Source organism: Mangifera indica, chromosome 3 (assembly GCF_011075055.1).
Source record: "Mangifera indica cultivar Alphonso chromosome 3, CATAS_Mindica_2.1, whole genome shotgun sequence".
NCBI lineage: Eukaryota > Viridiplantae > Streptophyta > Magnoliopsida > Sapindales > Anacardiaceae > Mangifera > Mangifera indica.
The window spans coordinates 19,180,802-19,197,092 of NC_058139.1; the positions used below are offsets into that span (position 1 = coordinate 19,180,802).

At 31.6% G+C, this 16,291-nt stretch overlaps 1 protein-coding gene across 20 annotated transcripts in view; it reads left to right on the forward strand.

Annotated features, from left to right (window-relative positions):
- The window catches only part of LOC123211771 (cullin-1-like), a 33,409-nt gene extending 20,364 nt beyond the window's left edge, over positions 1-13,045 (forward strand). For 9 of the 20 annotated variants that reach the window (XM_044630650.1, XM_044630653.1, XM_044630651.1 and 6 more), the window contains 9 exons: positions 10,559-10,645; positions 10,730-10,879; positions 10,964-11,019; positions 11,115-11,235; positions 11,365-11,526; positions 11,645-11,788; positions 11,904-12,122; positions 12,204-12,371; positions 12,463-12,914. In XM_044630650.1, coding sequence (XP_044486585.1) covers positions 10,559-10,645; positions 10,730-10,879; positions 10,964-11,019; positions 11,115-11,235; positions 11,365-11,526; positions 11,645-11,788; positions 11,904-12,122; positions 12,204-12,371; positions 12,463-12,564 — 1,209 coding nt within the window. In that variant the 3' untranslated portion in view covers positions 12,565-12,914. Of the gene's footprint in view, positions 1-5,668; positions 5,785-6,436; positions 6,618-6,733; positions 6,834-7,372; positions 7,559-7,763; positions 7,812-7,894; positions 8,099-8,182; positions 8,261-8,459; positions 8,550-8,650; positions 8,732-8,837; positions 8,901-10,443; positions 10,480-10,558; positions 10,646-10,729; positions 10,880-10,963; positions 11,020-11,114; positions 11,236-11,364; positions 11,527-11,644; positions 11,789-11,903; positions 12,123-12,203; positions 12,372-12,462 lie in introns of those variants that run through there. The other 11 variants (XM_044630644.1, XM_044630643.1, XM_044630641.1 and 8 more) reach the window with 6 other exon arrangements.
- The last annotated feature ends 3,246 nt before the right edge of the window (positions 13,046-16,291 follow it).

Consider the following 16,291-nt stretch of genomic DNA (forward strand, 5'->3'; position numbering starts at 1 on the left):
GTATTTTAACAGGTGTTTTATAGGGTTTTAATTGATTTCGTCTTCCCCAACAAAACTCTTCGTCTTTCACGACTTTTTCAACATAGATCAGACTTTCAAATGGGAGGAGAGAGACTGTCGGAGGAAGAGTAAGCTTTGGGAGAGAGAGGTCACTAGCAATAGCACCGGAGATGACGTCGGAGATCTGGAAACGAAACTTTAAGGGGAAACTGTCATTTTTTAAAACTTATGCTAGGGGAAACATTTAGTTTTTAAAGTTCAAGAGGCAAAAAGAGATTATATTTTAGTTTATTTTTAATATTATAGATAAAATAACGATTTTACCCTTACTACTGTTAATTTTAACTGCGCATAAATGGATATTTGAGATTATCAAAGTTAAACGGGGGAAACTTGCAAATACAACATACCTTGGGTGGGAAATAGTCCTTTGGCCTTTGTTTAATATAGTAAGTTTGATTTTTGTTTTGATTTGTGTTGTAATAGTTATATTGTATAATTAATTTGTAATAGTATTTTAACAAGTGTTTCATAGAGTTTTAATTGAAAATTATACATAGATTAAAATTTAGTGTGTAAAGAATATATAATCAGATGTAATTATTTTAAGTTTTTACAAAAACCTAAAATTCAAGTTGGACCGACAAGTTAAAACTATCCGATCGATTTAATCAATTCAATTAAAAGCAATACTCAAAACGATTCATGCTTTGCTTTGGTTCTTGAAACCTTGGATAAAACATTAGAAATACTCTATTAAAACTAGAATAGCCATACAAAAATTCCAATCCTTTTTCCCTATTTGAAAAAGGGCAGTGCCACTACAAAGATATTTATATATGCAATCCTAATCCCTCTAAAGCCATCAACTGTTGACACAACTTTTCTAACAACTTTGGGCTGTTAATTTTCTGGGTTTGGCCTTATATCCTTACCTTTTACTGTTCCAGACAGGGTCCTCCACTGCATGTTACGGCCTTGATTTCAGCACGTCGTTTTTAGAAGTTGTTTGGTTAAGGGTTATCTTTTAACCAATCAATCCCTTTTGATTTTTTTTTTTAATTAAATGTATATATTAACAGAAATAAAACGACACTTGAAAAGTTTGACACAACTTAAGCTTGCTCTACTGAAAAAATACCAACACAAAGGTACCGTCAGACAAATATTATAATGATCGAAATCATAAATTATCTTCTTTTAAAAAATTATCAAAGTTCCTATCATGATAAGATTCCAGAGAAAAAAATAAATTAATCCCTTTTGATTGGACTTTACTATAATTTTGTTTTGAAATAATTGGTAATGTCTAGTTAACAAATACAAAAATCAAAAGCAAAATTTGGATCTATGTGAACATTGAGTCTTCATTAGATTCCTAAGACAAAGAAAATGTGTACCACTATGCTCTCTTTGTTTATAAATTAATTATAATATAATTTTTAATAAAATATATAATTTAATAATTTAATAATAGTTTATAAATGAGTTTAAATAATTAATAAAAATAAATTCAATAAATTTGTTATGGGTTTTAAAGTTTATTGAATTTTTTATGGGAAAGTCCAATAATTTATTATATATTTTTATGTAAATTATAACAAGAGAGGATTTAACCTTTTAGGAGAGGAAAACAAATTACATCAATTTAGATAAATTTTAGGAGTTTTTATGAACTCAAAAAATATGACACTTGTGGTACTCTTGTAACCCTAAACTAATTTAATTCAATATTTTGTACTCTTTTGTATGTTCACGTAAATAATCTAACATTAACATATAACTATTGATTCCATCAATGTTTTCCATTAGTCAATATAGACCCTGCTGCCAAATTGAAAAGCTTTGCAAATGATGAATTGCCTAGTTTGGTTCTCAATTTCTTTCACTTTCTCACGCTTTCTTAGGGATCAAGCGTCCTATAAGTCTTTTCAAAACTAGAAAGAAAGGAAAATGATCAGTCAACCTTAAAAATTTGAAGCATCATACTTCTTTATAAAACAACGTGTACTCACTTTGTATAACAAAGAAAGAAAAATGATTAAGTTCAAGTTTTGATCCGACAGAAGAATGTATAATGAAGCTAGAGAGAAATAATCTTTGCTCAATTTGATACAATTGTGCTTTCCAACCTTTAATATATGAAAACTATGTGCATTCCCTCCTTTCTAACGACCGATTTATTCCCACCCATAAGCCGACCTTCCCTCCTTCTTCTCCCTCTGCCGGTTGCCTCTCCTTGCTTTGATTTTGCATTTGTTTGAGACAAAGATGACAATCATAGATGGAGACCGTCATCTCCATCTCAGACGAAGGAAAAATCAAAGCAAGGAAAGGCAACCGAGGGAGAAGAAAGAGGGAAGGTCGACCGACGGTTGAAAAAAGTGAGTTGCCAGAGAAGAAAAAATCTAGGTGAAAATAGTCACTTTTCAAACTTTGAAGGAAAAATTGAGGGGAAAAGTGTGAGATTTTCAAATTGAGGGGGAAATTTTTTGTAAAAGTTTAGCTTTTTAATTTTTTTGTTAAATGACAGTTTTACTTCTAACTCTAACTGAGATTTTTAACAAAAATTTATTTATGGATGAGTGTTTGAGTTTTGGAAATTGGAGGGTAAAACTTTGAGATTTCACTATACCTTGGGTAGAAATAAGTCTTTTGACTATAAAATATTGTATCAATATGTGATTAAGTAATTTTAAATTAATGATAAAACAACACTAAATTATATGATGATAGATTATTTTATAATCCCAATTAGACATACAAAAGTAATTACACATTTCATTACTTAAAAGTGAAAACATAAATCCTAATTTAAATTAAGTAATTAGGATTTTATTTACTTATTTTTGTTATGCCTTTAATTATATTTATTTTACATTTAAAAAACCAATATTATGGATTCACAATTTTGTGTGTCAGCACATGATTAGATATATTCAAAATAGGTACACATAGTTTTATTAAAAAAAAATCTATTTATAAAGCATGTAATATATGATTCACAATATTTAGCAAAACAAAAAAGGCCAAAAGACAATTTCCCATCCAAGTTTTACCCCAATCTCAAAAACACACCTGCGACATTTGATAAACCTAAATTCCCACATATGCACTAACTTTTGTTAAAATTTTCTGTTAGAAGTAAAGATAAAATCGTCATTTTACGTTAAACTCTAAAAATTTATATAATTTCCCCCTTTAGTTCAGAAAACTAACAATTTTTCCCCAAGATTAAATTTTGAAAAACTATATTTCCCCCCTAATGTTTCAACTTTTCGGGCGACCTCTCCCTCTCTAACAATCGACAACCTCTAATTGTCCCTCTCCCTTCTTCTGGTCTTATCCTTGTTGAAGAAATCAAAACTTTGTCTGAATGAACTCATCTTTGTTGAATCTAGATTAATCGACTAAGATGAGAAATCATCTTCATCTTTGTCTCATTGTCGATTCTAGAAATCGCTTGAAGATTCAGTCTCATCATCACTTTAGTCTTATTGTCGCTTGAAGATTTGACCTCATCATCGCTCAACGAAGACGTTTTCTTGTCTTCATTGATTCATTTGGAATCAACAAAGACAAGAATCGTCTTCATTGATTCATTTGGACGAAGACGATTTGTCTTTGTTTAGATGAAGTTTCGTTTTCTTTACCAAAGATGAGATCGGAAGAAAGGAGAGAGACAACCAGATACTGTCAATTGCCAAAGAGGGAGAGATTGCCTGAAAAGTCGAAACCTTGGGGGAAATGCAACTTTTTAAAGTTTAATTATAGAGAAAAATTGTTAGTTTTCTAAACTAAGGGGGATAGATGATATAAATTTTTAGAGGTTTAGAGTTTAGTGTAAAACGAAGATTTTACCTTTTTTTCTAACAAAAAATTTTAATAGAAGTTAGCTTATTAATGAGATTTGAGTTTTTCAACTGTCTTGAATATACTTTTGAGATTAGGTAAAACTTCGATGGGAAATACTTTTTAGGCCAATAAAAAATGATCCATAATCCAAATTGAGTAGACCTTCCTATACGTAGCAACCATTACTTAGATAGAAAATTCCTCACCACATTATAAGAAATAGACTCGTACTTGAAAAAGAGCATAGTGCGTGGGAAATATAGCAACATTTTGAACAGTATATTTTTAGGGGTGTTTCAAGTTTTCTGACAATCCAGTCAAATATATTTTGAACTAAAATCCCAATCAGAAAAATAAATTATTTAAAAAATTAATTCAAATATCAGTTTAAAAATATAAAAAACCTAATTTTTTTATTCGATTATTGATTTATCTATTTTTTAAATTGATTAATCGAGTCGAATTGATTTTAAAAAATTAAATAAGAAATTAACGAAATATTGAACCTATTTAAAAAAAAAAAGATAAAAGTAGGATGATTCTTTAGAATTTGGTTCAAAATCAATTAATTAAAAATTTGATTTAGTTAACTAGTATATGATTTTCTCTTAACAAAAAATTTAATTCAATTTAAAATATTGTGAAATTACTTCGATTAACTAGTTTTAAATACCCCTATTTTCATATTATTTAGGGTTTAAGCTTCGTTAGGTTGAAAGTGATTTAACATTAAATTCCCAAAAATCTCTCGTTTCAAATATTTCAAATTTTATTTAGAATTGTCTTGATTCAATATTTACCCAATTATATATTCAAATTAGATCAATTGATGATAAGTGATTTTTGGGTTATTAATTCATAAATCCCAACTTCAGCTCTTCCTGTCCATGTTTCAAAAGTCAATTAATGGTTCAAATATTTCATAAGAGTCTTGGGCTTTAAATTCCAAAAAAAGAATTTTAATATAGGGTAATTAAAAATTTTGCTATTAAAATAAGTGTTTATATAAAAAGATAATACATTTAAACGCTTAAACATTTATATCATAATAGCTATTGAATCTTAAAAATAATTTTATGTTAGTGTTAGATGTATGGTTCCTTGGCTTCGTTAATTATTTATTTGTGAATTAACTTTTGTAATCTACAATTTGAAAATCAAATTATATAAAACCTGAATATAGATTATCGAGGATAGATGAGTTACTCTTTTTGATATAATGACGTAATTAGCAAAAATTTATAGGAAGAGCGAACAAACAAATAATAATTTATGAAAAATTATATTAAATACCCATTTTACTCATTCATTAAGTAAAAATGTCCATTTTTCTTATTTTTAAGCAAAAATGCTATAAATTTTTTTAAAAATACTAAAATTACCATTCACCACATCTATATAAACTCTCTCACTCACTTTTATTATACACACTTCTCATAATACTCAGACAATCACTTTCACTCTTATTTTTACTCAATATCAATTACTATGGATTCGTTCAGACGGAATAATAAATTGATTTAAATAAGAGTAGAGAAGATGTACTAACCTTCTTTGTCATTTTCGGTGGTCAAAAAACATGAAAATCAACGAAAATCTCTTTTACCCGTGGGAAAATAACATGGAAAATAAGAAAAAATATTAGTTTATATATAGAGGCAGTTTGGGCATTTCACAAAAAGGGTATTTTTACTTAACCCTAATTGTTTTGGACAATTTTAAGTAGACCCCTTAATTTAAGGTATTTATTAATTTCCCATAATTTATATACTTTAATTAATTTAAATATATTATTAAAATTAAAAAATGTAATAAAAGAGGATCCGAAACCGAAAGGAGCCCCACATTTGTTCACTCTGTCTACTCGAGAGAAAACCTGGCTTCGGCCAGTCTACCACTCACTCTTGCTCCGATTTCGTTTCAATTCAGGTCTTTACCTTTTCGATTTATATCGTCTTTTTGGTTATAAACCAGTTCGCCTTTGTTTTTTTAATCTGTTTTTCTTGTTTGTTTTTTCTTGTGATCTGTTTTTTGTTTGTGTTTCTTCTTTTCGAATCTTTCCCTAATTTTGGAGCGGTGAATTTCAATTGAGCTTCGATTCGACTAGGTTTTGTCTCGGAGGAGTTCAATCTTAGGCTTTTTTGTTTGGTTTCCGAGGATATAATGCAAATTAGCTTAAGCACTTGCGGTAGCTACTACAAGTGTCGTAATTTGAAGTGATGATTAAGCCTTCTTTGTTTATTTTAGCTTCAAAAGACATTTTTAGGGTTCTTTGATTGTTGGTTTCAGAGCTAGGAATGGACAATTTATGAGAACTCTCGAATTAGGTGTGTGTTAGCTTTTGTCTATATATATGAGACGTAGTTAGGGTTTCTGTGACGGGAATGACGTGAATTTGTGTTGATTTCTCACTAGAATCTAATTGAGTTCTTGGTACTATGGTTTTGAGTTGCTATAGTTTAGGGTTTATTTTGGTTTTTTCTTTTCTTGATTGAGTTGTGATTAGGTTTTGGTGTGTACTGAGAGTAATTTCCATTATGATTTTGAGCTGGTATGAGGGTTGATTGTTTCAATTTTGCAGATTCTGGGTTTTCTCGGAATTGAGAATTAGTGTTTGGGAATATGGCGATGAATGAACGGAAGACAATTGACCTAGAACAAGGATGGGAGTTTATGCAGAAGGGAATTACAAAGTTAAAGAACATTCTGGAAGGGCTGCTCGAGCCGCAGTTCAGTTCTGAGGACTATATGATGCTTTATACGTATCCATTTCTATGGGATTTTGTTTATCGATATTTGTTGATTGGACTTGTACTTTTGAGTGGAGTGAACAAAATTGTATAACTATTATTGCTGCTTTTCTTAACTGCACATATAGAACCATCTATAACATGTGTACACAAAAGCCTCCTCATGACTACTCCCAACAGCTGTATGACAAGTACCGAGAGTCGTTTGAAGAATACATTACCTCCACGGTAGTAATTTTGTTGTAGATGTATTTTTATATTTATCTATCAAATATAATTTTCTTTGAATTTATATTTGTCTCGATGGTTTGCAATTTAAGAATTGAGGTTCCATATTTCTTATTACTAAATTGCTTAACATAACCAACAATACTGCTCTTGGTATTCATGCTTAAGTTTGCAATATTTCAGAATTGATTCATAAACTTGTCCTAATTAGATTAACTTCATCGTCCAACATTCCCTTTTATGTGTATATGTATTAAATTGATGTACATTGAATTTATGAAAAAGATATTTATTTAGGGTGTGAGCTAAGATGTGTACATGGGGATTTGTTATTTTTGGGTTTTGGATTGAAGGGTTATCTATGTCAACAAATTGCGAAGACATCAACAATATGCTTTCCCTCAGTACATATGCGGCTGAATAGTGTTATTGTTGGAATTGACAATAGATATTTTCTTTCATTCATTAATTTCGTTGTTAACATTTTACACTATAGTTTCTAAATATTGTTCTCATACACTTCTGCATTTGTATTTCAGGTATTGCCTTCTATAAGAGAGAAGCATGATGAGTTTATGTTAAGAGAGCTTGTAAAACGGTGGGAAAACCATAAGGTTATGGTCAGGTGGCTTTCTCGATTCTTCCATTATCTTGATCGTTACTTTATAGCTCGGAGGTCACTGCCACCCCTTAATGAAGTTGGGCTTTCCTGTTTCCGTGATCTGGTATGCCATGAGTGAGCATGGTGCTATTGCATTTCCTTTTGGTATTTGCTGGATTGTTTTCTTCCTTTCCTCTTGAAATCTATATCTGCTTAAACTTTTTTTTTTTTTAATTTAACATATAGTTTTAGTTTCCTTCTTCCACATGATGTCAACACTACGTATTACAATGTCAAATTATGTTATGCGTACATTGTTTTAATTTCAGGTCTACCTGGAGTTGAATGGAAAAGTAAGAGATGCTGTAATATCTTTGGTATGTGTTGTTTCTTGCCAAAGTTTGCACCATGCATTTTAATTGTTTGGCTAAGGTGTATTAACAGAACTATTTTAAGTCAGATTGATCAAGAACGAGAGGGTGAGCAGATTGATCGAGCTTTATTGAAAAATGTTTTAGATATATTTGTTGAAATTGGGATGGGGCAAATGGATTCCTATGAAAATGACTTTGAAGCAGCCATGCTTATTGATACATCTGGATATTATTCTCGGAAGGCTTCAAGCTGGATATTAGAAGATTCTTGCCCAGATTATATGTTGAAAGTATGCTTTAAATGCTCTTGTTAGATCAAAGTTTCATTTTTGTACAATTCTAAATGATTCTAATATGTCTGTTGGTACTTCCAGGCTGAGGAGTGTCTGAAACGGGAGAAAGATAGGGTTGCTCATTACTTGCATTCTAGTAGTGAGCCAAAGTTACTGGAGGTTTGCCATTGTGTTTTATTTAATATCGATCATTTTTAGATCAGTCAGTCAAATGGAGGAAGGTTGTCTAGGTTTCCAAGATACATAGTACTCAAATTTCACCATGTATTTGCAGTTCTTCCATTTTATGAAGCCCCTATTCAAAGATTTATTTTTCATCGATATTGTTCTTTTTACAAGTCTATTTTCTCCTTCACAGAAAGTTCAACATGAATTGTTGACTGTATTTGCTAACCAACTGCTTGAAAAAGAGCACTCAGGATGCCATGCACTGCTTAGAGATGACAAGGTATTAATTGAATTATCATATATTTTGAATACATGTTGTAGATTGTTTGTAATTTAAGCAGTAACTGCTGTTTTTTTAACTCTTTCTGGGTGATGTTTTAGGTGAAGGATTTGTCAAGAACGTTCCGGCTGTTTTCTAAAATACCTCGAGGATTAGACCCAGTTTCCAACATATTTAAGCAAGTACTTATTTAAATTTTTATTGAATTAAGGGAAAATCAAGTGTAGTTTTTTTATTCCTTCTGTATTTTGTACATTCATTTTCTTCTTTCTCTGTCTCTCTGTGCAGCATGTTACTGCCGAAGGTACAGCTTTGGTTAAACAGGCTGAAGATGCAGCAAGCAACAAGAAGGTCTGTATATGTTTGTTCGTTGTTTATTTCCTTACGCATGAAGACTCCTGTAAAGCCATACATTTACAATTGTTGGTATTCTTATCCAGATGGCAGTTTGCAGAGCATATTAGCTGTTGACTGAAGATTTAAAAATTTTGTTTTTGGGATCACCTTCTAGGAATTTTATTTCTTTTCCTAATTATTGGTGTTTCCAGTTTAGATTTTTTGGCATTAATCTTTTTGCCTTGGTGCTTTCTTTCAAACTTTATGTTTTCTAGGGCTGTGGGTTTTGTGCATGTAGTACTATTTGTACATGTTCCTTTTCTGATTTTACCCGAGCAAGACTGTCGGAGTTTGATGAAAATCATTAAGTTCAGTGCCTTCTGACAACATAGAGGCTATTTGCTTTTAGTGTGTATTTGGTGTGGGGTTTTGTTTCTGACTATATGTAGGTTATACACCTACTCCATGTTAGAGACTGAAAACCTAAAGTTAAAGCTCTTTTTATGTGAAATCGCTCTTAGCTTTTACAAATATCAGTTGCTTTGCAGGGTCTGTCACATTTCAGACCTGCCATGTTTTACTTCGTCAAAAGTAGCTTTTAGATGATGGGACAATTACTGTTACTTGTATGCACAAGTAACAGGTCTTCACTCACCATGTACTTACTCCTTTTCTCGTCTTGCCTGGCCCAACCCTCTGTGTTTGTGGCAGTTATGGCAATTGCTACAGAGCAGGGTTGGGGAAGGTGATATTTGGTCAGTTGCCTAAGTAAAATTTGGAGTTGAATCTTTTGCATGATGGGGTCTTAGATAGTTTTAACTCTTGTGTTCAATTTAAATCTATTGGCCTGCACAGGTTGAGATGGCTTTTTAACTTGTAACATTGTGTTAATGGTAGTTACTTAGTCCTTTCTGTCATTTTGTTTAGAGTCCTTACCTGATAAACTTCTTACAAGTATCATTTTTATAGTTAAATTAGAAAAGTCAAGTTATTGCATGCATATGGTGGAGATTCTCCTTTGGATGGAAAATAGAAATGGTGTAAAATGGTTTCAAGACACATCATGGTCAATAATTGTACTGAGTGAAGCATAGGTCATTTAGTGGTTCTCTTCACTATTGTGAGAAGTTAAAGTTGCTGAATGACATGATCGACAGTTCATTTCTTTATCTCAAGCTAAACTGGAAAATAAGATCTCTTATGTGGTTTTGGATTTTGGAAGGTGTGATAGTGGCAAGATGGTATATGCTCTAGTATACAAATGAAGGAATAATATGTTTGAAATAAAGTTTTTATGTATTTAGAATTATCTTTATTGTCAAACTTTCAGTTGTATTACTTTTATAGCTTACAGGGTGTTGGAACTGAGCTTAAGGAGTTGTATTTCTATTATAGCCAGCATATCTTTTAAGCTGCTACTGCAGTATGCTTGGCTTCTGTTTAATGGTGTTTTGTTGTTCTACCTGTCATTTCTATATTAAAAGTTCTTATTTAAGGCATAATTGTTAGCAGACATCCATGGATTTTCATGCCAATGGTTTTTTTTTTTTTTTAATAGGCTGAAAAAAGGGACATGGTTGGTTTGCAAGAACAGGTATTTTTTTTCCCTCTTCACTTCTATTGAGCACGAGGACTGTGTGTGTGTGTAGGAACTGATTTCTTGTGGTTTTCAGGTTTTTGTTAGGAAAGTGATTGAGCTACATGACAAGTACCTAGCATATGTAAATGATTGTTTCCAGAACCACACTCTCTTCCACAAGGTCTGAAATAGATAATAGGTTCAGCATTTTAAGATAACATTCAATGACTCCTGTATAATCTGATTGTTTTGTGTTTTCCTGCAGTCGCTTAAGGAGGCTTTTGAGGTTTTCTGCAATAAGGGTGTTGCTGGAAGCTCAAGTGCAGAACTCCTAGCCACTTTTTGTGATAATATTCTTAAGAAGGGTGGGAGTGAGAAACTTAGTGATGAAGCAATTGAAGAAACACTCGAGAAGGTTTGTTACATCATTGAGTAGTGTTGATATGGCTTCTGCAGACATGATGTTTAACTTTGTAAGTGAATCTGTCATCTATCACAGGTAGTGAAGCTGCTTGCATATATTAGCGACAAGGATTTATTTGCTGAATTTTACAGGTATAAGCCATCACTATTGGATAGTAAATCACTCTATTTTTGTTGGATGAAGTCATTTTAGAAATATAATCTTTACATTGCATGGCTTCTGGCAGGAAAAAGCTTGCTCGGCGGCTTCTTTTTGACAAGAGTGCTAATGATGACCATGAGAGAAGTATTTTGACAAAGCTGAAGCAGCAGTGTGGTGGTCAGTTCACCTCCAAGATGGAGGGGATGGTCAGTACGCTTTACTATCCTTGGTGAATCAGAAGTTTCAATGTTAAATGCAGATAGTATTGAAAACACTGAGAGGGAGGGAGTGATTCTCTATTCTTTGTTCACATATATTTATTTAATTTTTTCTAGGTTACGGACCTGACATTGGCAAAGGAAAATCAGAACAATTTCGAGGAATATCTAAACAGCAACCCAAATGCAAACCCGGGGATTGATTTGACAGTTACGGTTTTAACTACTGGCTTCTGGCCAAGTTACAAGTCATTTGATCTTAACCTTCCAGCAGAGATGGTAGGTTCATAAATCTCTCGTATAGACAAGAAATGATATGTTACATATGTTGGGCTCATAAATGCTTATTTTGTTTAACTTTTTCTAATATTATTCTGTTTAAACTGTGTTGCTTTAGGTGAAGTGTGTTGAAATATTTAGAGAATTCTATCAGACAAAAACCAAGCACAGAAAACTTACTTGGATATATTCATTGGGTACTTGTAATCTCATTGGGAAATTTGAAACGAGAACCACTGAGCTGATTGTCACAACCTATCAGGTAGAAAGCTCATGCCATTTTTTTTCAAGTATCCTTTATAATACCTTTTTGTTTGGAGAGTGTGGGTTCTGAGATGGGTTTCTTAATTACTAACTGAGGGTTTTTTGGTCTGCAGGCTTCTGCCTTGCTACTATTCAATTCCTCCGATAGGCTGAGTTATTCAGAGATCATGACTCAGTTGAACTTGTCTGATGATGATGTTATTAGACTGCTTCATTCCTTGTCATGTGCTAAGTATAAGATTCTCAACAAAGAGCCACCCACGAAAAGCATCTCTCCCACAGATCACTTTGAGTTCAACTTCAAGTTTACTGATAAAATGAGGAGGATCAAGGTTCTGGAAATGTTTTCTTGTCTCATATTTCTAATTACTAATTTTTCTCTTGGATGATTTTTAACCGTGTTCAATATGCAGATTCCTCTTCCTCCTGTGGATGAGAAGAAGAAAGTGACTGAAGATGTTGATAAGGACAGACGGTATGCAATTGATGCATCAATTGTTCGAATCATGAAGAGTCGGAAGGTTTTAGGGCACCAACAGTTGGTGCTGGAGTGTGTAGAGCAGTTGGGCCGCATGTTCAAGGTTTATATACAGCAATTCCTTTCGTGTTATAATGTACTGCCTTATCTTTCCTCGTTTATAGCTCTGTTAATTGAAATGTAAATTTTTGTAGCCTGATTTCAAAGCAATTAAAAAGAGGATTGAAGACCTCATCACTCGGGACTATCTGGAGAGGGACAAAGCTAACCCCAATTTGTTCAGGTATTTGGCATAATCTGGCCTGGGTTCAACATGAAGTGATGACTTATTGCCTCTGGAAATAGGGCATATAAAACAGCCACTGCCATAACGAGTGCCATGGTTGGTGATTACCTTGGAGGGAGAGCTTTGATGCTTGTAAATTATATCGGTGGAGCCAGTCGTGGAGAACAACTATAGATTGTAAACCGGTGGTGGAGAAATTGTTAAGTTGAGCAAAGGAATCACGCAGGTATGCAAAAGTCCATTTCATGAGGTTGTTGTTTGTGATTTTACATCGTTGGTTTCTTCCAATGCGAGATGTGTAATGAAAATTGCATTTTGATTGTAAGGTAAAGAAGTATGAGGTGAATGTCTTTCTTCCAATGCGAGAAACGCTTTTAATTCCTAGGAAGAAATGCAATGACCAAACTAGGAACGAGGAACATTGGTATTTAGAGCCTAGAAGAAATGGTTGACAAAATTTCAAATTAAATAAAACTATTTTGTGTTTTAAATTAAAGTGAAAAATTACATTCTAGTTTAGTTTGATTCATGGTTTGGGTTTATAAAAATAAAATTTAATATTGTTAGTGCAAGATGTTTTTAATCACGTTTTAAATATTGTTTTTATAAATCTATTTATAAAGTTTTTAGAATTTTAATTATTTTTGGTGTTAATAATATTTTAAGCTTGACATATTAAGAATTACAGATAAATATTATTGTCTACATAATTAAATATATTGGTAATTGTAAGTAAGGTGAAGCGTACGTCAATATGTGACGGGACAACTTTAAATCTTGATTTAAAACAATATAATTTTTGTATTCATTTTTTATTAATCTTTTTGTTTTATTGATTTGTATCAAAATTTTTTAGATTTACGAATGCGGTAAGTTGAATATTTCTAAAATTTGAACTTGGATTCAACTAGATATGATAGAGTCATAAAAGGTTGGTTTTGACACAATTCATTGTGCCTAGGGGTTGGGTTATGCATAGACATACTAATTAACAAGCCCCTTACACATAAATAGATTATATTGTATTTAGTTGATTATATTGTATTATACTATATAATTATTTTAAATATTTTTTTAAAAATATTTTATATTTTTATGTTTTCATAAATTTAAAAAACCCCTTACAGATAAATAGATTAGGAAATATGAATGTTGAAGAGCGTACATATTTTTAATAAAATATAATTTATGACTAAATATATACAATATGCTCCATTAGTGGAAAAAAAAAAAACAATATATGTATATGTATATTTTATAGTTTGATTTGATTTAAAAGTACAAACCACTTTAATAACAATCTAAACTATAAACATTTTTGTACTTAAATTAATCCGTTTCGAACCCAAATAAATTAAACCATAAATTTCAAATAATTCGATCTATTCTACCATTCAGTTCGTTTTATTCAAACCCTCTTGATGGGAACAAGGAATATGCATCAAAGAAGGTTGTGTGACCTGCCACACTTGTGAAATAAAACTTTAAAGGAGCATTAGAACTTAAGGGATAAAATCTAGGTTTCAGTCTCTTCTACGCTTATGAAACGTGGATTCCAACTTTCTTTAAAAAATAAATAAATACATAAAGCTTGTGTGACGTTGGAAAGCATTTGAAAAATGGAAGTAGGTTTCAGCAAGATATGGAACCTGAAAATTATATTTTATTTTGTTACCAATGTTACACGGCAACTTTCCCAATATTAAACATTTATTTTCCAGTACAAAAGGAGTAGCCGTCATCAATTGTTTTGCATTCTGTTCTGCCTGCATTATCATTAAGGCTGCAAATTTTCGAAGGCCCTTTTTCAATTATTTTTCCAACCTACGACATTTTGATAATTGCTCTTGTCACTTTGTCAGGTTCAAGTGTTTCTACCTTTACACATTTTTTTAAGCATGAGGCTTGAAGAAGTGGGAATTTCATTGATTCGATGAATGTGCTTCAAAATGGAAGTGAATGAACCAAAATCAACGGTTCTCTTTAGCCTTATTGGCTCCCTCCTTCACTCTTACAAAATGCTGCTCCACTTTTCGCAGATCAGGTTAATTTTATATTATTATTAAATGAACCTAAAGAAGAGTTTGAAAGACAGAAGGAAAGGAGTAGGCTATGTACCCACAATTACTGATGATAATGGCAAGTTGGGAACAGCTTGCGTGAGCTCTTGGTTCTCTATTAGTGGGTTGCCAAATTCATGGCATATGTTTGACTCAAGCTTAGCTTAAACCAGTTCTGCTGTTGCATCTTTTTTTTTTCCTCTCTTTAAACATGGTTCCTAGATTGCTGGCCCCTCTCCACTCTCCATTTTTATGTCGCAATCCAAAAGTCATACTTATCTTGATTAACATTTTTGTTTCAATATCATTTGTTTGCTTTTAAGCACTGTAACTCAAAATATATCTCGACAACTTATCTTAGCATTCTCAACAATATAGGATTCACGTATAAACTCAATATTTCTCATGCTTTGTTAATATGAGGTTTAACTGAGGATGTTACAATGACAAAACTTTGTTGAATTCTATAAAAGAAATGAATGTTATACTCTTAAATAAATCTCATATCAAAAAAATATATGAGAGATACTGGGTTTATATATATATATTCTATGTCACTTACGGATACTAAGATTAAACTGATTAGTTAACCCATAAACTATTAAGATGTCAAAGTAAAATCATAATAAACTGTATATCTAATATATATATATAAAATAAATCAGATTATCAAAACAGGAATATTACGTCTTTTCCATTCCTAGTGTATAATATCACTTCTAAATCTTATGAAGTGGTGTACGTGGCCATATCCTTTTTCAACTGTCATCTTGCACCATTATTTTCCTTATTTTCCTTATCACTTCATTTGTCATTGGGAATTTTGATGTGCTAGACAGAAAACAAACAAAGAAAAAAAAAAAAAAAGGAAAATTCAGCAAGTGTTATTTATCTTCACGAAACAACAGGAGTATAATTTTCTCTTTGACCCTTTTACAGGGAAACAATGCGTCACCGAATCTTTTCCCGATGCGTTGGGTAATTGATTGTAGTGGAGTGGAGTTAATCATCCTCATGTTGCTTAAAATATTTTCAACTTTCCTCTTCAGTGCCCTCTTCTTCTTCTTCTTTTTTAATTTTTCTTCGTTTGGATTCTCTCCACTAACTTCATTGCATCATCATCTTCCTCCTCGACTCACTCAGCTTTACTTCTTATCTGCTTCTTCTCTTTTCTAGAATTTAATCCCACTAATTTCATTGCATCATCGTTTCTTTTGCTAATCATTTTATCAACTTGACACATTAATTATGTTTAAAAAATAAAAACTTTTTAATTCGAATATAATTTTGTTAAACTCTTAGGATCGAAGAATTTACAAATTATATCGTTTTTTCTTAATGAATGTCGTCGAAATACGATATTTTTAATAATATTGTTTTATACAATAGTTAATATTATGTTTACACTTAAATCAAAAGTTTGTCGAGATATTAAACTGAGAAAAGTTAATAAGGCTATTTTATATCTTTTAAGTTTTATAAAACCAAATTCTTACACGTCGTTAATTGAATAAATAGGTAAATCATTTGCATGGATTTTTATATTTTTAATTTTTTTCTTCCTTTTTCTATTTTTACCTTTTCTCCTTATTCTTTTTACTTCTTTTCCTTCATTTTTTTTATTTCCCTTCTCAAAAGTTTGGAGAGAAAATTATGACTTTTAAAAATATTAGGGGT